Source organism: Balearica regulorum, chromosome 1 (assembly GCF_011004875.1).
Source record: "Balearica regulorum gibbericeps isolate bBalReg1 chromosome 1, bBalReg1.pri, whole genome shotgun sequence".
NCBI lineage: Eukaryota > Metazoa > Chordata > Aves > Gruiformes > Gruidae > Balearica > Balearica regulorum.
Window position 1 is genome coordinate 114,927,371 of NC_046184.1, and position 24,014 is coordinate 114,951,384.

Sequence of the window (24,014 nt, forward strand, 5' to 3'; positions counted from 1 at the left end):
GGGCCAAACGCACTTTTGGGGAGAAGCAGGTAAAAGGAAGGCTGTTTTGGGGATGCTGCTTCAGCATTTGTATCGTGAAATAAAGCAGTAATGGGATCGGGCCACATCAGCTAGAACAGCGCTGCGAAGCCCGCTGTAGACGCCCCTGCATCATTGTGGTTGTTCACTTACCGTCATCATGCCATCGAGGAGGCCAGTCTCTGGCTTCGGCGGCGCCTGTAGACGCTCCATTGACCATTTCTCAATGACCGATGAAACTTGTGGATTCTCGATGTTGAGCAGGCGAAACCCTGTCATATTTACTCCGCTGTATCTGTAGGGTTCCAGGTCTAATGCAAATAGATCCTAAATCATCATTAAAAAAAAAAAAAAGAAAACTAGATGTAGTATTTTTAAAGCAAAATGTTCAGAAGGTACAATTAGACAAAATTGTATTTGATTTTCAATCCAAAGCTCCAGTGCTGGTTTTTTTTCCTCCTCTGTGAACGCTCCGCTTGCCCTCAAAGCCTAGTCTTGACCGCTTCAGTTATAAATCTGAATAAACCAAAGCTGTGTGAAATTTATGACAAACCACATATCTGCTTTGTTGGAACGTAAATATCATTTCTCCACAACAACATTATTTCACATAGCAGTATCTAATTTTAATTTACAGCAGTCCTCTAACAGTGTTACAGCTCTGACAAACCAACATGAGGAATTAGCTGGCCAATGTCAAGCTTATTTCTCAACTCAGGGAAGGAAAATTCCAAGAGATGTCAAGAGCTATACACTTTTACTACTTATGAATCCCATTTTTCTCCTGCCTTGCCTCCTTCAGGTGACTTGCTGCCAGTATGTCTAATGGACATGTCAGGCCAGTGCACAGTCAACCCGCACGCTTCAGTGCTCGGCGTTTACGGGGCAGGAAAATAATGGATATTCTAAGTGATATAATTGTGTGGCACACTCTGCAGCTGTATTTATCAGGCAGTGGAAATATGATAACTGTTTTTCAAAGCCTGAAGGCTGTTTTTCAAAACAACTTTTTGCTGATCCTGGCAGGCCAGTAAAATGACAAATGCATTGGTCATGGTTTAATACCACAGTAACCATCAAAATGTCAACATTTACAATACCACAACGCCGAGCTACCACCAGCACTGCTTACTGCTTGTTCTAATATCTGCTCTATATTATCTCATGCATATTGTTGGTGGTGGTTACCATTTTATGTTAGATTCACTGCCATTGTATAAAACTGTATGTTCCACAGTGAATCCTAAATATTCACCTTTTTTTTTTGATGTTTAAATGGCCTCAAAGAGAACTATTTCAAGGTACTACTTCAAGTTCCAAACAGCTAGAGAGTCTTTTCTGACTAATGAATTGACTATTGGATTCAAAACAATTTTTCAATTCCACATAAAATTTTATAAGTAAAGGAAAGAAAGAATAAGCTGGTGCACATGACCAGATATAAACCAGCCCTCTAGGATTGTTCTAGCAATATTGGTTCTTTGCTGTCTTTCTGGACTACAATGCAAATGGACCTTAAGCATAGATTGAGTTATATTTATACATAGCATGTAAGTTAAAATATATGAAAAAATGTGCTGAAATAAGTATTTATAGGTTTATACCATAAAAGAAAATTTAGGGGTTTTCTTTTACTGTAAAATTCCCCAAGTGATTTTATACATATGTGATTTTGTGTTTTTATGAATAAATTAAACATTTTAGTGATGAACTGCGTCACCCGTGGTGCTTGCACTAGACTCCACTGCAAAGCTATTCATTCATTATTTTGTTTCACTCTGATCCACCTGTATCAATGGCTCCTCCTTAAACACAATACTGCAATTAATTCTCATTGTATTAAAGCATTAGCCGGCCCCACAGATAGATACTGCAAAAACAGCTTTCTTACAGAACTGTGACTCCTGATATTATTAAGGAATGTTAGTACTCATTTTCCAGGGGTTTCCTTGAATAATGGCAACAAAGATCCCCTAGAAAAAGTGTAAATTTTTAGTTGTCTTTTCTGCAACAGAGAAAATTCACCCCCAAATCTTTAGTGCTCCTTACCAGTGTTGTAAAAAAGTAGTGGTAGTATTCAGTCATCATTCCCATGGAGAGAATCTGTTGAAAGAGGTTGAAAGGTGAATGTACTTTACACCGGATGCTTTCAGTGTACTGCACTGTGTTTTGAAAAGCACGCGTTAATCTGGAACAATACCTTACAGGTTATGAAAATCTGATTACAATAAAACCTACATTTTTCTTCAGGAGCAAAAAAATATCATAAGGTATTTAAATTATGTTTTTATCACCTCTGCTCAGGAAAGAGATTAAAGATTGCAAAAATTCTAGGACAAGAAAAATGACTAGCGATAACGAGGAGCTGATTTTTTAAAAGTGAAATTCTTTAGTCTGCAGTTTAGAAGTGTTACAAAGGAATTTACTGGCAGACAATGGAATTTGTAGAGAAAAGTGCTTAGGAGCGTGTTTTGTTTTTTTTTAATTCTGCATTACCATGTGAGAACAAGACACTTGGTGAGTGCTCACGGAAGTAAACCAGAAAAACAAAAAGAAAAAAGCTTCTATAAACGCCTTTTGTTCCACCTGGGGAATGCAGGTCTGCGGGAGGCTGTCAAAACAACTGGTATGAAAGGATTTCTGGTCTGGATTAATTTTCTAGCGTCAGACCTTTTGAAGGTCTGCAAGGTAAGGATGGCATTTAAAGGCATACTGACTGGCCACCTCGGGCAGAAGAGGAAGAGATTTTTTTCCCCGGCCCTCACGTTGCAGGAAACTTTGAAAGGGATGGTTTTTTTCCCCTCAGCCTCTCTCTAAAAATCATTGGGAATTCTTACACAAAACACCCCTGATGGCGTACAGCAGGATTCTCTACAGTTTCAGCCCAGCATCACCTCCGCTCGTTGCAGCGTCCATGCACACTGTTACCATTTTACCCTCTCTGGGATCTTGTGAAGAGGAGGAAGAATGATGAGCTAGGAAACTACCCAAGAATTCATTATCATGACAGTAACACAGACAAAGGTTAAATGTTATTCAGTCTTGATCACAGTAATGTAAGCATCTGCTACTAATAGTATTTTAGGACATGTTTAGCAGTGCCTGAATAGCTGTTTGAAAGACAACAGAAAATAGTATGATTTGGCTTGCAAAAATTCTCTTTCATGGCAAAAGCCTCTGAAAATCAGTTGTGTGATTGTGTATGGCAATTCCTCACATAAAAAAAGGAAAAAACCTAAACTTTCTAAGCTGCAGTAGATAATAAAACCAGCTCAGTGTTAATCACAAACAACCAATCCATTTCCAGGCACTAAAAATCAAGCCAGAAGGCAAGTATTTTATTGAAATGCTCCACTGAATTTACATGTCAAAATTGCCTTTTTTATTTCATATTTTATTAATCCTCTTCTATTCCATTTCTTAGAGTTATTTGATTACCTGTAGAAATGAGCAATCTAGCAATCCTGGAGACTGATGTTCCTTCCCTATTTATGCACAGAAAATGATATATATGATCAATGGAAACTTTTGTGTGCTGTGTTTCCCAGCTGACCTGGCTGGATGCAATTCTGCTCCCTGGAGCTGTTGGATTTCTGTGTCTCAGGTCCCTGCTATGGGAAGGAGGTGCCAGTCAGGATTTTTATGATACAAGTCTCTTTTGAGTTGAAAGTGTATTGAAATAACCCAATTGCTTCACATGGGGCACATACCATAGGTTATACAAATGTGGTTTGAGCCCAGGTAGTCCTCTGTATGTCTAAATTTATTTGGTCCTCTAGAGGATGTCTGCAGTTAGCCCATGGTGTTACATCAGTATGAAAGCATGTTCATAGTAATAAGTGTAAACAGGAGGATACAAATACCCAGATTTAAATTATTGATTGATTACAGTTCTAATTCTAGTTTGAGATAGAAGAGCTGCCGTCGAGTCATTGCACTTCTGTTAGCAGAAGATATAAACCACAATCTGCCTGCATATAAATAGTAAGACAATGGAGAATCAGGGCAATGCTAAGCCACATAACGCCTTAAAATACAGCTTTACATTAACTAGACAGATAAATTAACTAGAATTACAATAAAGTGTGTAGCCTAGATGTTTGGGAAGCATTATCTAGCTTGTGCTGCTGCAGCTACACTGCTACTGGGTAACCAGCTGGTTAATCCAAGGTAGCCTGGTTATTGCTTTCCTCACAAATCCAAGGATAGTAGCCTGAGAGGAGTGTTTGCCTCCTGAACACATTTCTGGTTAAAACTTTTTAGGAGAATATTGATTCTCAAGTAATGCGCTATAAACAGAGCTGGAAGGACACACACATACCTGTGAATAACAATGATTTCAAAAGTCATGCTACAGGATTGTCTTTGAAAAAAACCACAACAAACAAAGAAAATCAAAAGCCCTGAAGACCAAAGGCAATTGCATGTAAAAAGTGAGGTTCGGCCAGCAATGTTATCTGCCATAGCCAAGACACAGGTTCACAATGGCAATTGCTGGAAGGGTGCCATGGATTTGCCAAGGACCTTGGACCCAAAGGCTCCATGAGAGATGCTCGCTGAAATTCTTCCCAAGAAAGCATTGCAGCAGCCCAGGAAACCTTAACCAGCATGTCACTTTTGTATTTTCTATATTAACGATGACTCAATTAAGATATGAAGATACAGATAGCTGGAAGGGAGCTTGTAAGTGGCACGCACACATTAATAATGTCCTCGCTTGGTTAAGGAACAAGAGTTGATCTTGGATCTGCCCCAGGCTGAGCCCTGATCTGCCACTGAGCTCTGCCCCCTCATTTAGCATTGGTCACAAGAACTGCCTTAACTGGATCTCCTCCTCTCTAACAGCCATTAAAGATGATAATTAGCTAACAGTTATATAGCACTTAGACATCACTGTGACACGTGAGTTAGATCTGTAGATTGACCTAAATAGGGTGCTTTTTATTCATGGAACGTAAGGACTTTGTAATAATAACTTACTTATGTTTTAGGGTAACATGGTCGCTAAATAAAATTCCCAATGAGTGACAATTTAATCAAAGTACCAAATGCCCACTCTGGTGGATGGTATTAGGAAATCAGGAGATGAAGCCAAGTTAAAGCAAAAGCAAGAGGAATGCTGAGCATCATGCTGGAGACCCCAAAGCATTAACGACTGCCAAGCCTTAATGACTTGGATGTTCCTATTAGTGTAAATAGGAGAGTTACAAGGACTCATCTTCCCCTGCTGTGTTTGCAACACAGCAGGTACGGGGAAAGCAGCTTCTAGGAACTAGCAGGAGCAAGACAATAATAAAAGCATGTTAGGACCAAAGACTCCTTTCAGGTTGGGACACCTCTGAAGTACCTTGCAAAGCAGCTGCACAGGCTCTTCCCACAGAGCAAGTGTCCTCCGCACTGGAGAAAATGAGCACAGCAGCCCAGAAGAGAGAAGGGAAGGCAGCAAGATTGGTTTATGCATATATAGCTGCCCATAAGAAACTGAATGAGATTTCATTACACATTCCTATTTAAATAACTTTGCATATAATTATTTAAATAATTATGTTTCTGATATAAATGTCCTATTTAAATAATAACAGCTTTTACTTACTGCGGAACTTAGATGAATGTAAACTAGTGAAATCAGGCTAAAATATTCTCCATTCTCCTTGTAGATCTCCTATCCATCCTACCCTGTATAAAATCTGTCCTTCAGCCAAACTCAGATATGGTTGCATTATGGATTATCTTGGCAAATAGGATAAAGAGATTTCCATCTCTAATTATCCATTTCAGATCAGAAGTTTGGGCCTTGTCTTTTGCAGATCTGTACTTTTAGCTGTGGGTCATGAACTGTAATGTGAATCTGAAAAAGTATCGGTGGTCAAATTATATATGGCAAGCTGATGGAAACCAGATAAAAGGACTCTGTCTTATATTTGTAATTCTCTCTGGGTGCCCTGTTCCTGGCTTGCATCATATTCCAACCTGCAGTTCTTTATTTTGTAAAAAAAAATCACCGCCTTATTTAGAGCTGGTGTCAGTCTTCCTTCAAGGCAGGCTGAAACCAGAATGATGGTGAAGCATATTAGTGGGAACTGCATCAAATACTTTGCTTGCTTTCACTTTGCATTTTCCTCACTCATGCTATTATTTAATTTCATCACTATTAAATGAATGCATTTCATTATCCAATTAATTAGTACCACCACTGTTTTCTAAGCCCAGCAAGATACACCATAACAAATAAAAGCCCCTCTGCCTCCTTGCCACTGAAGTGTTCAATATAAAAAGTTTATATTGTGTTTACAGTGCTTCCCGAGACTCTATGTAGACAGCTTTACTTGGACATGACTTAAGTCACTGGAAATATGCATCCTGCTCAGTCACAGCAGCGGTCCAGCTGGAGTGGTATAGAGTTCCTCCAACATGGACATGAGCCATGTCAAGAAACAAGATATATTCTGTAAATACTTTGCTAGTATTGGAGTCCAGCTGGAAGCAAGGGCCATAGCAATAGGGCAGGACAAATGTGTTGGCCCAGGGTCCCAGTCAGCTGTAGCTGGCTCCTTCTGCTTCCTGAAGAGATCCCAGGGAGCTAGGGCAGCAGCATTACCTTTCAAATTCCAGCATGGACATCATCTCACAGTACCAAGACTGAAAGCACTCTTTCAGTTTGAAAGTCTACTTGCATTTGCACCACTCAGTGAATCTTCCAAAGAAGCAAAGAACAGCTCCTTGTGCAAGATGTAGCATGGATGGCACTGCACTGAATTTATGTAACTAGTTTAGCTTTCATCTAGATGGCACAACTAACAAGAACAGAGAGGCAGAGGTCTCGGCATAGTGCGGCTATGACATTGCACAGCAAGGATCCCAAAAGACTGTACTCTGATTTAGAGCCCGTGCTGCTGTATCTTCAAATCTCAAAATAAAGCTTCCAAGGCAATGGCCACATTTACTTCTATAGAGACCCATGTTTATATTTGGGAACTGGAGCCCATTTCAGGCTGAATTACCCCGCCATACCATTTCTGTGCCCATGGTCTTTACTGATGTCTTAACCCATGCACGCCTTAGGGACCAACGCTCTTGCCATCTGATGCCATTCAGCAGTAACCAGGTGGCCGGAAAAGGATGTCCCCCCATCGACAACCCCTTTATAAAATCAGTAAGAGAGAAGAGAACCAGTGAGATGCTTCTCACCCTGGGGCTTGGGGGGCATCTGGGGGTATCTGCTGATGGTATTTCTCCAGCAGCAGTGAGAACAGAGCTAATCCTGCCTTTTCTTAGCAGACAGTGGGCTTCAGCCTAGCTGTCAAGTTACTAGAAGGAACTCAAGTTTTATATTCTCACATTTATTATTGTACCTAGAATGTGTACTATGGTGACACTTAGTTTTCATACTTCTGTAGGAACTGAATTAATTATTTTGCTCTCTGTCTGTCACATAGTGAAAGTGAACATAGAAGTCTTTATAAAAAGCTCGGTGAGTGTCCTAAACCTGATTAAATATACAGTACATTTCATAAAATTTATTTTAGAGGTGTGGAGGAAGGAGCAGATAATTTAAGGCTAGTAGCAACATAATTATCAGAGATGAGTTTGCCTAGCAGTAAAATCTATGTCAACTGTTGGTGTGTTAGAAGAATAAATTGAAGGTTAACTATAAGAACCTAACCTCTTGAACTAAGTTCCTTAGACAAAAAGGCAATATCAGACTAAATACAGTATGTCCAGGATATATTGGAAGATTCGTGCATAAAACAGATTGCAATTTGCAACAGCCAGATTTAACTGACTTGTGGGATTGCTTACCAAGTCTAGACAGCACACCAAATCTCTGCCCACAAAACATTTCAGGTAAATGTTGTAACCACCAGATTTTTCCTTAAGAAACTGTTTCCAACCTCCTTGTATAAGGAACTCAATCCTGCTGGTCTTAGGCAAGTTTGGAGGGTGCCTTACTGTCTCACGCTTTTTCAGGGATATCTATTTTTAGACTTGGAAAGGAGAGAGATGCTAGGCACCCGCAGAGCAGAGCAGGACAGACAATGCTGGAGTCAAACAGGGAGGTTCCTACAGAGCTTAAGCAGATCCTGAGTGGGACTTCAGAGATCACAATTTTACCCTAGAGAAGCCACAGCTGTACTTAGCTCCTGCTTTTGGCATCTAATTATCTACTAGATCTCACTCCTTGTCAGACGATTTGTTCAGTCTTCATGAGCGTTAAAGCTCCAGCAGCCAAGATTTTCAAGTAGACTTTGGGAGTGACAGACCAGCTGCAACTTTTTCCATTAGCTCTGCTGATATGGTACGTCTTATTTGAAAACCCTGCTGGGATAACCTCCCGGTTCAAGTCATTCTGGAATATCCTGATCCCTGTGGAGCGGGTCACTTTGGGCAGTGGAGCTGCCGGTTTTGGTGGTTACCTGGTACATGAAACAGAGCTGGAAAATTCCCTTAGCTGCCGTGCGCCGGTCGCATGAGGTTACCAACCCTCGTGAGGGAACGTGGGGAGAAAATTTAAAGTGACTACTGGAAAAGGCAGCAATTAATAATTATAATTTCCTCTTGTTCCTTCCAGATCTGGGTGAGGAAAGGGCCAGGGCTCATTAAACTGGTCAGGAACTGTGAAAGCCTGAGCTCTCTGCAGCATGTCAGAGAGAAGGGGAAATGTGTGAGTTTAGGGAATAGGTTATTCAGCTGTGTGCAGGCTTTGTATTTTGTTTAAATTAGGTTATTGATTCGCCTGTTCTTGTTGCGCACAAGGAAGTGTGGCTCAATGGTATTTTAGTTGAAGCTATAAATAAGCAAAAGATAGTCTTGTTTAAGAGAAGAAATCTGTCTTTTGTGCTGTTTTGTAAACAAAAGATTGAAAGAGGCAAGTGAAGAGGTTACCTCCCCTGGCCTCACAGCCTGGTAATGCGGCTGGGTCAGGTAGCTCCACGCTCCCAAACACAGCTCCATGTGCCGACACTTTCAGGACGTCATTCTGGATGTGCTAATCCTTTCGCTCCCAGAAAGAGCTTTCGGGCATCCCTTGCCCCCCCTCCCTGGGAAGCAAGCTGTGCCACAGCCAGTGCACCCTGAGCACTGGCCGGAGCGGCCCCTGCTTGCAGCGAGAGCCATTGCTGCTGCTGCTGCTGACCCCGGTGGCACTGGCACTGCTGGAAGAAGGGCAGCAGATTTCCTGCCGTGCCTGTGCCTTCAGCTCAGGGGCAGGTTGGCAGCAGAAATGCTGCTGGTGGTATGCATCCCTGCTCCCTCAGCAGGGAAACGTGGCCAAAGCAGGTGAGAGGTGGCCTTTTGCCGCTTTCCCAGCATGGGTGAGCCTTGAAGGAGGTGAGGGATGCTGCCCGCCGGTGCTGGGGGTTTGTCCCAAGGAGATGGAGTGGATCCTGGTGCAGAGGGGGCACCCTTGGGCTTGGAGAGGGGGAAATGCAGACCCTTGTGCAAAACTTTTAGGGGGAAACCCATGCAGGCTTGGAGGGTCAAAAGAACACAAGAACCGAGCATAAGCAATGGTGGGTATGTCCCTGTGTGGCCCTGCTGCATTTTTAATCTGTAAAATACCCTCCAGAACCCAACCTGCTACAAATCTCCACTTCCTTTATTTATCTTCTCCTGCATGGGCTACTAAACATCTACTACATTGTTGTAAATACAGTAGGCAGACAAGAAATTGTTGCTTTGGGGACAGGTTTAGGTGACTGTTGGCTCTGATTCCTACTCCCATTAGGAATCTTACATAAGTTAACAATTATATGTATTTTTCCCATAAAATCTATTGGATCATTTACAAAGTAAAAAATACTCTCTACTAATATTTCAGAGTTATCTTAAAGTAATTTCTAGAGTATTCTCTTTAATATCTTTTTCCATTCAGTGTAAAATTATATACGGGTTTGTGTGTGCAGTGATGAGAATGTGAACCGTGATACTTCACACAGCTAACCTACAACCAGATGAGTCCCACTTGAATTCAGAGCCCTCCACACCTTCACATTTCACAGCTGCCTTTGACAGTGAGGAACTTCAACACCTGAGTTACTGCTGCCAGCATCTAGATTCAGCCACCGAACTATCTCATATAAAAGCCATTTTCCCTTTTTTTCTAGCCTATATTTATGTTGCTTCCTTTCCCGCAGCTCTGACCCACAGGTGTACCTCTCCTAATTTTCCTCTTTTCTCCCACACTGCCATTCACCATCCTTCTCTGAGTTTTTAAGGCATTGCAGAGCATTATCTGTATCTGCAGCCTGTCAGTTGTCTACCTGATCCATTTCCCACACAAACTGTTCTGCCACTTTGCCCTGTCTTAGTGCATCTTTTAGCACTTCCTCTTCTTCTTTTGACACTAAGTTTTTTTTGGATTTTTTTTCTTTCTCAGCCTGGTACATTTGAAGCTTTGTGCCTCCTGCAGTGTGCCAGATACACGTACTTTCTTCTTGCAGATCCTTGAAAATTTGTATTGTCAGTTTAACTCTTCTCCCACAAATCTCATTTTGGAGAAGCTTGTTCCTACTGGCATGTTTTGATGCTTTTGGACAGCCCTACAGGGAGCAGAGTGAGGGGACAGCAGCTCTCCTGTCCACTCCCCTTCCCAGTTTCTGTTTGCTACAGTGCTCTCTCCGTCACATGAGAGAGCAGCTGTATGATTATGCACCCTCCCCTTGCTATTCCCTCGCATTCCCAACATCATGCCTGCATCTGGCCCTGCCGTAGCTTAAATATATAACTTGCACTGAGAAAATCCTAAAATTTAGTACAGGCCAACTTTCCTGACGGCAGTAAATCTAACTCTACTAGTTTATGGGACCATGTATGCTGCTTTCAGCTGTAGTGCATCTGATTTAGGAGACCATCCTGGAAGTCTTTATTCACTGGACCAAGATTCTCCAGTCTGGACAGGATGGTTTCAGGCTCCACAGACTAATGCAACCAGTAAGTTGTCTTACTTACTTTGATATGAATGCTAGTCTGCATAACTTAAATATTTCAGCAAAACATTCTGGAATGGAGGCGCAGATTTTAACCTTTATGGGACAGCCCATATCTGCGCATTTAGATCAGTGGAACCTCTCTGGTGGTCTTCTGGGATCAGTGTTTCCCGTCAGACAGACTGACAGTAGAAACAACAACCAGAAAAGGAAAATGACATTCACAATGCTTGCTTGGAATTATTGTCTATAGGTCAATGAATTGCAGGAGCCAGTGCTTTAGACTTTGATTGTCTAGAAATACATAGCAAGTGACAACAGTAAATTCTAATTTACACCACTCTTTGTGTGCCCCTAGTAACGTCCCAGTCCATTAACATCAGGCTTTGTCCTTGCCTTGTGTGGTTGTCCAACTCTCACGCTCAGGTCAGGGCTATGTCAACCCCTGAACAATAGCCTCTCTTCCTGTTTTAAAGGATACGTTTTTCTTCTGATACTGTCTCCGTTCCACCTTCTTGCTGTACCAGAGTTTAAAATGTAATGAGGTAGTGCCAGCAGACCAAATCTTGCTTTGTTACAGGGATGTGAATGCAAAGTTACGCTCTTGTCTGCAGTGGATTAATACCCTGTTGTTGCTGCAGTCAGCACTGAGCCTGATGTGCAGCCTCCGTGGAGGCAATAGCTCAACGTGAGCCACTCCCTAAGCACTCCAAAATAGGCTCTTTCAGTTCTTGTGGGGAAGACATAAAAACTCTACTGATTAAACCAGGACAAGCTAAAATAAATGCAACAATCTCCCTAGTGAAGCAGAACCTGCAGTATTAAAAAGAAATGCATATTTCCTTCTGCAGGATATCTGTGGGCTTCTCTTCAGCCATCAATACTGTTGCTGGCCCTTATGGCTCTGTGAAGCCCTGAAGTCTTGTGAAGCGCTCAGATGCTGCTGCACATTCTGTAACAACTTCTGTCCCTGGTATTAACAAGCCTATAGCCTAACTGGTAAATGCATTGTTTTAGTGTTTCCCAGCAAATGAAAACCAGAGAGGCTGACAACTTTCAGGACACAAAATGAAGGTTGTGCTTTTTCAGCCCCTTCCCCTTACCTGCTTAAGGATTTCTGCTGCCGTTTCATGTGAGCAGTCAAATATCACGTAGAACTCCTTGCCCTTCTTCATCTCCTTGAGTAAAGGCCTGGCGTCTTTATTCCCAGACGGCAGTTGGCGGATTTTGATTTTAATGTTGTATCTAGAAGGGGCTTTGATGAGCTCTTGCAGGCGAATTAGACCTGAAAAATTATATGCAATTATACAACTAACCATTCTGTACAATGAGTATTTATTGTAACTTAAACAGGGTCTCTTATCAGTCCCAACATATTTCACATACCCAAAGGGTAGCTGTTAGCTTCATATTTGCCAGCCTCCTAACTAATATTGTTATAATAACTTTTCCTCTTCATGGTTATACTTGCCTTCAACATCTAAATATTATGAAACGTATTTTTAATTAGTTTACTACAGGATATGTTTGTATTGATGCTATATTGATACAGTTTATTGTAAAAAGAATATAGTGCTTCTTCCTTGACACCTAATTATTATTGCAATATTAAACAACAAGAACACAGAATTGAAGAAGCCTCCTGCCTAATGTCAAGCATGAGCAGACGACGGGAGATAGAGGGAGAAAAGTGTTCAATGGCCAGCACCTCCATTGCGGCTCACATAGAAGCCAGTGGTTTGCGTGAGTGGCACTTACCAATAACTACTCCTAATAGCCATCCATATGGCTTTCATTGTCCTCATGTCAGCATACATTGCAATGCCCCAGAGAAGGAGCCTTAAATTTTTCTTATCATCAGTTTAGAGACAAAAAGCCTGAAGGCATCGTGACTTGCATAAAGTCACTCAGCAAGTCTGAGAATTTATAAAGAACTGGAATATTTTGAGATCCAGCTCTACATCTGTAAACACAAGAACATGATTTCTAAGACTGCGTCTTTGGCTGGTACAGATTTATACGGCTTATTTGAAGTCAGTGGAGCTCAACCAGTTGAAGATTTGTCCAAGTATTTAAACGCAGTGCAATTCTACTAGCTAATTCAGCACTCCTATGTAATTTGTACCGCCTCCAAAACCTAAGTAAGATAGTTAAGAGTTCTTTGAGGTGTGTGATTACAGTGTCTTTCTCATTATCCATGAATGTAATTTACCCACAAAAAACTTGTGATCTCCTGCTGAGTGAAAGTAAAAGGCTGCCTTAAAAATATGCATAACGAGAGAGAGAATACAGGCAAGAAGCACTTCTTGAACAAAAATCAAACAAATTATTAATATGAAAAAACTCATCGCTCTCCTGCTGAGAGTGGGTATCTATTTGTCTTGTGCGTGAATGTCCTTGGCTGAATGGTCCAATGGTACATATAAGGCAAGATGAAGCATCCCTACTTCTTCTGAGGTTAGCGAGTGATTGCTATGTTGAGGACTGTTGGCTTTCATTCAAGAACTGGCAATGTGTTTTGAAAAAAACTAATCTTTCCCTCCGCCTGCAATGCTGGGTCTGTTCTTTGCAGGTTTTCAAGTATCAACAATCAATATAGAATATTAAGCATTATAAGTATTCAAATGTAAACTACTGCACACACTGTGAGATTGGAGCCTGGCTGGAAGCCAGCCTGTGTAAATATGAAACAATTTGAGCTCATTATTATGAGAATGGGGCACATGCTTCCAACACCGTCTAACAAGTAGGGGAGTTTATGTAATCTGTAGCTGTAGCTTGGTTGTACCATACACTCAAGTGTTCAGACCTTGACTGCAGTGTCTCAGCCACTATAACAAATGGCGACTCTAAGAGGTAAAACCGAGATTTGGGAGGGAGAGTCCAGCACGTAGGGAATCTTGCGTCTTATCCATAGCCTCAGACTGAGTACTGTTGTTTCTCTTTCCAGCAAGAAAATTACTTAAGTGCAAGCATGGTGAAGAGCAGAAGAAAAAGATTTGCCCACCCACCTTCCACCTTGGGGGAAGGAAAATGCTGTGTGCCTTAAAATACCTACTTGAGACTTGGACCTTGCACTTCCCATCACTTCCCACTACCGCATGACGTGAAGGTAAAGCCTACCTATAGTGTACTGAATAAATCAAAGAAGCAGTGAAAAGAACTCCAGTTATTTTTCTGGAGGACCAGGCAAAAGCGTGAATCAACTGACTGCCAGTATAATTAATAGCACAGGGGAATAACCATCAGTGTTCTCCATCTTCTTCCTCCTGCTCAACAAATCCAACCAAATCTTAAATGTGAAGTGCCTAATTTGACTCCTGGGGATGATGAGGAAGGCCTGGGCAAGTGCAGTGCTTAGGATAGTCACTTTTCTCTCACTTGGTGAGACCATCTGGAGCTCAGCCTGAAACAGGCAGGAGGGATCACGGACCGCCCATGAGGTTGGGAAGGAAGTAGCGGCCAAGCTGGGAAGGGCTCAGAAGTGACATATCCTGGGCATCAGCCCCCTCTCTGCGAAGTGATGTCACCTGAACAGCGACACAGGACTGCGCTGGAGCAGAAACTTGGGTAGGAAAAATGTTGTAGAGTCTGGCCAGGTGGAAGCTGTGGTGGCTGAGCATGAACTGTGAAAGGCCTGGAGAAAGCATTAGCCAGTACTATTGAGAGGAAAGGTTCAATTTAGGGCTTCGAAAAAAAATCTGTAAAGATGGAAACCTACTTGTTTCACTAAGTTTCTTGGCCTACTGTGTGTATTCTGTTGCTTTTACCCAGGCATCTAAATGCTTTCCCCTTTTCCTTTGGAAACAGGGTTGGGAATTTTCTGTATTGTTGAGAAAGTATCTTGTGGTCTCTAACCTTGATTGATGCAGTAAGCTTTGGGGTTGGATTCCAACTTCAACTAGTGGTTTGATCAAGAGAAATTATTTGGTCTGACACTTGAGTAAAATGTTAAAATATGTGAAAGTCTTCAAATACTTCATATCATTTCATGATCTCTAGAGCTACTGCAAGTTCTATGTGATGTATTTAGGAGTTCAAACATGCCTAACGTAAACACAATATTCCAACAGGCAAATAATCATATACATTGGCAGTAAGCGTGGTAGTGTGTGTCAGTAGAAAATGTTCAACCCCCATTTCCTCTTCTTTAAAAAAAAATAAAAATTAAAAAATGTATATGTAAATCAGCCAGACTTAAAATTGAAGAAATGCTTTTACTGCTTTGGGAGAAAGTACTCCTTTTTATTAGAAAACTGTGTTAAGGTTAGCAAAGTTAGATGTCTCTTGTAACCACAAGTTCAAAGAAAACAAATTTAGTAAGAACTCAAATTCTGCCCTGTGCAAACGAGTTAAACTAATATGACAAAAAGGGTTGTTTCCCCTGAGCCTTAAACAAATGCTGGGAGAGCAGGCTAACAAGTGGGGAAAGTCAAGGATTCTTACAGAAGATGAGGAATGTGATGTACTTGCCCTTCTCAGCACCTGGTAGGTTAAAATTATTGAATTCAGGGAAGATAGATCAAAAGCAGAGCCAAACCTGCACTGAAGGCAGTGTTATTCCTTTTGTTTGAGTTGTTGATAACTGAGACAAAGTCATGTGTCTGTTACAGATCAATGTGCCACATAACAAAGTGCAAAAGTGGGACATTGAAAGGGATCTATTACAAATCACTAAATTAAACCAGAGAACAGTATGTCTACCCAGTTCTAGCATGTGGAAAGATAAACCATAATTTATGGCACCTAAGTTTGGGAAATGCATGCTCGATGTATCATGCAGTCTATTGCAAGGCTTCGTTAGATCATCTTTAATCTTCAGGAGACAATTTTCTGCCTTACACAAAGGCATTGCACTTGATATAAATTAACTCATTTTTAACACCTTGCTGAAAAACTAAGATGAATTAATAATCAGAACAAAGGCTGATTATGGACTGAGGACTCTGAACATAACATAGATTATGCTTAATATGGAAAAAAGGAGCACAATCTCAGCCTGAAAAATAAATACATTTGCTTAGGAGTCTTATTTTTCCCTAGCTTTGGAAAGCTACAGGCATTAATGAGCAGGATGAGAATTCCAGAAAGAGGACACTATAAGATGTCTAAATAAATATTTACTTTGTAGCCAGAAGCCATTAATTTATTATCAAGAAAGATTACTTTGGCTGAAAGTCCATCTTTCAATGGCACAGTAAGGACAGCAATCAGTAGAAAAAATCAGCTGTAGTGTGCTTTATTATTCTTATTTATATTGAAGTCTAAGAGACAAGAGGGTACTTCCTGTTCCAAAGGTAATTTTTAGCACTATTGGTTGCAGGTTTTCTAGACCTGCTTATATAAAATTTGCTTATCATTGACAGTCCTATAGAGTCCACCCAGTAGATTACTAACACTCAACAACTAATCTGATAAATATTGGAATAATTGGAAATTCTTGAATGAATTCTAGAAGATTGAAAAAAGTGCTAATGTTTTGTCAATATCAGAAATGGTATTTGAGATAACACAGAACAGCTTACCCCAGTGTAAGCATGGGACAAGCTAAGAGAAAAGCTGATATGGTAGTAAAATGCTGAGGAATGGAAACTTGGGACTATAATTAAGACAGATGTTAATCTGTCAAGGGAAGATAGCTCTGTCTCACATCAAGTGCCCTTGTTTGGTGTTAGAAGTTCTGTTGACACAAGTAGCTTCCTAGATGTAAAGCACTTGCCCTCAGGAGGTGTCCATCTTCACGTATCATACAACCTGCTCATGAAAAATGTGGGACTATAAAATAATAATTTGCCAGATCTCAAAAAGCAGATGTAAATGAGAAAGCCTTATTAAGCAGCGGAGGTCTGTGAAGGCTGGTGCTAAGCTGTTCAGATATTTGTAGTGCTCTTGTCTCTGTACGCATTCCAAAATCATTGACTGGAAAAAAGTTATGGCTGAAAAACATTTGGATGACAAAAACTGGCAGCATGGTAAATAGTGTTTGAGGTAAGGAGGGTAGGCACAAGTGATTTGGATCATTTGGAAACATGAGCTCACTCAGATGAATTGTGTTTTTTAACATTGCTCAGTCCAGACTGGTAACTGCATTTCTGTCAACAGCTGTGTCCACGCAGCAGTGAAAACCGTAACTGCAGGAGGTGCGCAACTTCAGCTTGGCAAACTCACACGGTACGTGGCCTCTGTGCTGGAGCTGGCCATGATGGCACGTGGGCTTGGAGCAGTGCTGTACTGTGAAGGATGAAAGCAGGATTTTCCACACTTAAACTTCAAAATAAACTCTTAACCTGGAGCAGGGCTAATCTGGGTATGGGTCATTGGAAGTTCACTATTACAGCTATGAGTTTGTTGTTTTGGAATAAAGCTGCTCTTCATGTACAATTAGTGTCTAGGAAAAAAATAGGTTAATTTTTTTTTTTCTTGTGGTGTAACGATGTCAAACATGAGAGATGAGAAATAAAAAGAGCTTGAGCTAAATGGCGTCACTCTAACCCAAAATCCAAAGACTATTTATATTGATCAAAGTTGACCTGTTTACTTTTCTGACTCCAAGTTAATAAGATGATTGATGATTAATTTACTTTGTAAATATCTCTGCAAATGAAGTCTCTTTAATATCGGTCATTTTTGTAACTGAACACGTACACAGCACTTAGTGTTTTGGAATGCTAATTTGATAATAGGGTAGGCTGAAAAAGACCTCTACTTGTTTATCCATGAGCATATTTTGGCATGCAGTGCTAGGAGTCCAGCAGAAATCCTGCTAAGCTAGACCATCATAATGGAAATGCGAGCCGACTGCTGCAGTAAGCCCAGCCTGACTTGCTCTTTCTCTTCTGCCTCCAGCCCTGTGGTGTACTCTTTGACTCCAAGGTGAGCAGAACATTGGCACTGAGACCTGCCTCTGGGGTCCAAGAGGAAACATGCTTCTTTTGTGCTATCAACAGTGCAGAAATAAATACAACATTTTTAGCATTAAATTGAGTTGGGGGGTGTGTGTGCACGTAGCAGAATTCTGTCTTTCAGACATGTTTTTACAATGTGATTTTAAAAGGCATGATTTTATCTTTTTTTTTTTTTTTTGCATACTTCCTTTAGAGACGTAGGGAGATGCCTGAGCTCATGGCTCATCCAGGTTTTATGCCATTATCAAAGAATCAATTTAAATGTTACTTGCACATCTGTAGAGGTCTTGAAGGTGCTGTATTTCTGTGGGCAATGGGAAGAGAAAGGGGAATGCGAGTCTCAGAGTGGGGTCAACAGTGAAGTGCTTAATTTGCACCAATGATTACTAATGCACAACAAGATTTTTTCAGAAATGCATATGGTTCAGCTACACCTTTACCATAAAAAGATAGAGTTGAAGGATAGTGGTCAGAGTTTACAGTGGAATAACTGTCAGCGTAAGATTTATTCAGTTGGCTCTATTTTCTTCATCTCTACAGATATGATGTCTGCAAGAAAATCTTTTCTGCTTCTTACAACGTGCCCTTACCTGCAACTTTGTGCCCTGCAAGAAACAATCAGTTGGGAGGCTTTCCTGTGTTTTGACAGGAGAGCTATAGACTTCTCTGAGCTTTTAATGGTTTGTTTACATGCAAACCTTTTCTTGTGAAGCCAGATCATGGACCATGACTGAGTCTACACTGCAGGAGAGATTACATTCTGTGCAGTCATGCTTGGAATAAGTTTTGGTGTGTAATCCTGCCAGATAGGACTCCTTCTGAGAGCAGTTTATGTATGCAGTTCTCTCAATGACCAGAGCAGCTAACACATTTCTCAGAAACAGTATCTTCCCACTCCAGTGAGGGAAATGGCACTGCCTGAAATATTTTGGCTGTTGGTACAATATATGCTACAGGGGTAGAAAGCTGGAGAGGGACTTTTTACAAGGGCATGTAGCGATAGGACAAGGATAATGGCTTTCAGCTGAACAAAGGTAGATTTAGATTAGATATTAGAAATAAATTCTTCACTGTGAGGGTGGTGAGGCACTGGAACAGGTTGCCCAGAGAAGCTGTGGCTGCCCCCTCCCTGGAATTGTTCAAAGCCAGGTTGGATGAGGCTTTGGGCAACGTGGTCTAGTGGAGGGTGTCCCTGCCCATGGCAGGGGGGTTGGAACTAGATGGTCTTTAAGGTGCCTTCCAACCCAAACCATTCTGTGATTCTATGATCCTGTATGTAAAGCCTAGATATGTAAAGATACACAATAGTAGCTTGGACATCCTTATAACATTGACACTCTTCCACAGTCTCTCTGTAGTAAAAAAAAAAGTCTTAGTCTCTGATAACCCTTTAAATCACTTGGTCCAAGGAATGAGTGCATTATTATCTTTTGTAGCTGTTGTTCTGTGAATAAAAAGGGACATGTCACAGATATTGATTGTCCATAGTATGTCCCTGGACAGCTAAGACTGCTGTGTGCCTCAGGGGGAGGTTCTTGTCACAAAGAATAAATGATCTTCTCTAAGTTAAGAGTCCCAAGCTGGAAACATTTATACAAATTGCAACTTTCAGATACCCAGCTGACAAGTGAGTTGACTGCTTCTGAGACAGTTTCAAGGGACAAGGTAGTCTCTACTTTAAAAATGCTGCAGCTTGAACTTTTGGGTTCTAGATGCGTCCCTTTTAAGATCAATGCCTCATTGAGAGGGGGAATCCCTAATCAGTCCCACACTGGAATATTTATCAGTTTGAAACTGTGTTATTGGTTCCACAAATAGGAAGCAAAACATGATTGAGTATTCAGAATCCGGGAGCTACCTCCTGGTGACTTCTTAAGGTCTGATGAAGTGAATATCTTTCCAAAAGCTACTGCAGCAGCAGGATAGCTGCACCTTCCAAGATGTTTTTCTTCTATATCCTGGGGATAACTGCTGTAAGTATGCCAAACTGAACTATCACAGGCACTTTCTCTCACAGAATTTATTCATTTATGTGCATTAATAGAAATACATGACCTGCAGTGCACCAGTACTACTTACCTGTGCTGTCTTCATATACTACTGTTACTATTTTCCAATTGTAGTATAGTACAAGATCCAAAACTGCTCTGCTGATGGCTGCATAGTCTGGATAGAGGTTGATATAAAACGCATCTTTGTTATCCACTGTAGGGTGCTTCCATCGGGTCTGAATATGTGGGACTTCAAGTGCATTGCAAATGGACTGCACTGCGCTGACCGAGGAGCTGTGGGAAGGTCCGAACAGAGCAGCTACACCAAGAGCAAGCTGGTCGCACGCTGAGGGGGACAGGAAGGGAGACGAAGAAGCTGTTAGTTGGCAAAAGCAAGTGACTTGTGTGATGTTTACTGAGATCGTTTATTCTCCATCCATCCCCATCATTTCAAAGTGAGAACGTGTAACCACGTTGCGCCTATTTGCAAATGGTTCATGAAAATGGCTTTGCTGATTAGCATTATATCCTAGAACCTGCTTGCTACAAATAAAAACCAAAACAACTTCTCTGCTTGTTACCTTCAGATCACATTGATTCCTAAATTGCCTTTTTCAGAATGGCATTATCCTGGAGAAACCAGAAGCTTTCTGGCTACAGGCTTGCCAAAGGGACGTCACATGAATTAAGTTTCATGGCAGCGTGTCAGGAAATATGTTCATGGAGTCACAACAAACACTATATGGATTCCATCCGTGACTGGCAAGCTTCTACAATGTGAATTACTTTCATTTCAGGCTACTGAAGGAAAATAAACAGTAAAGGGCACTATAATTCATGGCGCTCCATAATCTGTGTTTACAAAACAGGCAGTAAAGCCTAAAGCCTTCAGTAATGACACAGAGAAATAAAGAACCAACACACACTGACATTTTAATACCTTTCCAAAACAGTCAAATGCTAGTATCAACAAAGGTTTCTTTCTCCTTGTGCCTATATCTCAGCCAAAAGATTCCCTCTTGTAGGTGTCTCTTAATTTTTCTTTCTCTCCCATGTCTTTTCAGGCTAACAGACAGAAGATGAAGTAATATTAATTATTTTTTCCATTAGTAAAATTTAACGCAAATGTTTCTAATAAGGTTTATCAACTAGGACTGTACTGAGTTGCAATGCTGTACTCTTCGTAAGGTAGTTCTTTGCAGGAAATTTAGAAATTACTGTGCTTGAGTGAAAGCACAACTATAGGCTGGACAGACAATGCATTGAGAGCAGCCCTGAGGAAAAGGACTTGGGGGTGTTGATTGAGAAGCTCAACATGAGCCGGCAGTGTGCGCTTGCAGCCCAGAAAGCCAACCGTGTCCTGGGCTGCATCAAAAGAGGTGTGACCAGCAGGTCGAGGGAGGTGATCCTGCCCCTCTACTCCGCTCTTGTGAGACCCCACCTGGAGTACTGCGTCCAGCTCTGGGGGCCCAACATAAGAAGGACATGGAGCTGTTGGAGCAAGTCCAGAGGGGGGCCACGAAGCTGATCCGAGGGCTGGAGCACCTCTGCTATGAGGACAGGCTGAGAGAGTTGGGCTTGTTCAGCCTGGAGAAGAGAAGGCTCTGGGGAGACCTTCTAGCTGCCTTCCAGTACCTGAAGGGGCCTACAGGAAAGCTGGAGAGGGACTGGTTACAAGGGCATGGAGTGACAGGACAAGGGGTAATGGCCTTAAGCTGAAGGAAGGCAGATCTGGATTAGATATAAGGAAGAAATTCTTTACTGTGAGGGTGGTGAGGCACTGGAACAGGTTGCCCAGAGAAGCTGTGGAGGCCCCATCCCTGGCAGTGTTCAAGGCCAGGTTGGATGGGGCTTTGGGCAACCTGGTCTAGTGGAGGGTATCCCTGCCCATGGCAGGGGGGTTGGAACTAGATGGTCTTTGAGGTCCCTTCCAACCCAAACCATTCTGTGATTCTATGATTCCAAATACTAAGTACACAAACATCCACAATGAGCAGAGGTTTTTTAAATTAATATTTAGCTCTCTGATAGTAATAGAGTATGACAGAAAATCAATTATTTTCTATTTTCAGTCCAGAAATGAGTGTTATACAGACAGCATAAAATGCACAGGCTTTCAAGTTTTAATTCAGAAGCCTTCCTAAAGGATCACAAGTTTCAAAGTGCAAATTGCATAAATAATATCAATAATTTATGATGAGAAGAAATTTGTATTGTCAGCATGGATTCCTTGCATGTAGATTTACAAAAATATTTATAATGAACTCCTTCCTACAGATTAAATGGAGAAGGTACTTTCACAATAGTCTCAGAAGCAACTCTTACTCTATAGAGAATCTAAAATCCTGTCTAGTTTGGATTATATGGATTATAAATCCAGCATACTTGATTTTTAATAGCATATTGTTCCAGCATATATCTGGTACATGAAAAAGAACGTAATAAACACTATTAAAGCTATTTTCGATATTCTTTGAGTGTTCTCCTTTTTTCCAATCTTTAGTAAGAAACTAAAGTACCACAAGGAGAATTTAGTAATTTGCATGTTTGAAAGGTGGCAGTTCACCAGCATTTTAGCATGATTTGTGAAGCATGTTTATTTTCCAACCTTCATTTGCCTTATAGCAGACACATCTTTTGCCTTATAGCAAGCATACCTTGTACCATTTACAGTGACAGATGTTATAGTGAACTGCAAAGGACATCTGAAAAGTCTTAGCAACTTATGGGTCTTTCTCCAGGCTTTTCTCTGACTTGTTTGAGTGAGATTGTGTGCACACCACGTAATTCCAGGAACTAGATTGCTGTATATAAAATTTTATCAAACTTCAAGGTTGCCTCCTAGAGGTGAAGGAATACATGGTGCTTAAGAAGAGTTGTGACTATTTTCCCCCTTTCTGTTTTGGTCTGCAAGTAAATTAGATGCAAGTAAATTGGACCATAATTTTCCCTCCAAGAAAAATAAAAGAATAGGCAAAAAAATTCCAAACTTGTCCACTCCAGTTCTTATAGTTGTTTATAACAGAGAAATTTACTTCTGTCTCTAAGCAACTGAAGTGTTAATATTTCAGGACAGGGAAACTACTGGCTTCTGTTGTTTAAAGTGCAAGAGAAAAAATTTGTTATGAATAATAGATAACTGTGTGTGTGTGTGTGTGCTAATTATGGGTTGTGACATCCCACTGTGCTCCCTGTTAGTCCATGATGATTTTCTGCAGAATTCCAGGTGGCAAATCTATTTTTTGGAAAGAAAAATGGGTTGGACTTGCCACCTTCCATCTGGGGCTCTTAGCATGCAGACAGGATGTAGGTGTTTTATCAAAAAGTAGATGACAAGTCCAAGTCCAGCTTAATTCTTAGCTCAAATAACTTTGAAAGATGAATTTTATGTTACCATTCACATACACGTTACAATCACAGCAAAAAAGGAGACCAGGCTGGAAAGGTAGTATAGAACATGTATGTTACTGACACAGTAATTGAGATAATTACCTCTTCTCGAGGCTTCAAAACTATCAAAAAGGTTAATTCTCTGGATGTCATAGGTTAATGTGGTATTAGGCATCAGTGTTCTGTTTCTATTAATGTTGGTGACTGCAAACTTGAAAGCCAATTCTTCAATATTAACAGGTTCATTTTCCACAGTTTCGAATATCCCTCCTGTTGAAACAGAGATAAATGAGAAGTATTATTCACCTCTTCATCACTGTACGTAAAAAGAGAAAAATAACGAGCAATAATAATCTGAGTGTTCATAAAGGAAAACAGTTAAAATTGCTGTTAAAAGCACTACAGCAAAAGCATATTGGATCATTAGTTTTTATCTATAATGTCCTGTAGGTTAATTCAATATTATGAATGTTGCTTAGACAAACATCTGTGAAAGATGATGCATGTTTATTATTCAGGCTTTTCAAAGTAAAATTTTTAAATGCTGGTAAAACTTCCATCAAGTTCCTAACTAATGAAAGTAGTGATATTCATAGGTCTTGTTCCCACTGCCCCATTCTAATCGATGTTTGGAGATGAAACTTGGATACGTTGGAGATGTTTTCTGAAGTGTTTCTGCAAATCTTGGCAGCACAAGATCCACATTCAGAAGAGACTTAGAAGCTTGAGTAGAAATGGACTGAAAGTTTCCACTCAAGGTCTGTGTCTTAGTAGGGCTTTGGGTT

General features: G+C 40.9%; 1 protein-coding gene and 1 long non-coding RNA gene across 7 annotated transcripts in view; one reads left to right on the top strand and one right to left on the bottom strand.

The window, feature by feature from the left end:
• Window positions 1-20,128, top strand: part of LOC142604355 (uncharacterized) — a 29,907-nt gene extending 9,779 nt beyond the window's left edge. Inside the window, exons 2-3 of one of the 2 annotated variants that reach the window (XR_012838220.1) lie at window positions 13,894-14,055; window positions 20,060-20,128. This is a non-coding gene — a long non-coding RNA (uncharacterized LOC142604355). Of the gene's footprint in view, window positions 1-13,893; window positions 14,056-17,789; window positions 17,879-20,059 lie in introns of those variants that run through there. The other variant, XR_012838221.1, reaches the window with a different exon arrangement.
• The window catches only part of GRIK1 (glutamate ionotropic receptor kainate type subunit 1), a 169,943-nt gene that overhangs the window by 55,572 nt on the left and 90,357 nt on the right, over window positions 1-24,014 (bottom strand). For all 5 annotated transcript variants that reach the window (XR_012838217.1, XM_075770417.1, XM_075770427.1 and 2 more), the window contains exons 2-6: window positions 23,332-23,499; window positions 19,928-20,185; window positions 12,047-12,228; window positions 2,068-2,121; window positions 172-345 (exon numbers count right to left, since the gene is read on the bottom strand). Coding sequence is in view for 4 of the 5 variants with exons in the window: in XM_075770417.1 (XP_075626532.1) it covers window positions 172-345; window positions 2,068-2,121; window positions 12,047-12,228; window positions 19,928-20,185; window positions 23,332-23,499 (836 nt within the window). In the remaining variant the exon portion in view is untranslated. The remainder of the gene's footprint in view (window positions 1-171; window positions 346-2,067; window positions 2,122-12,046; window positions 12,229-19,927; window positions 20,186-23,331; window positions 23,500-24,014) is intronic.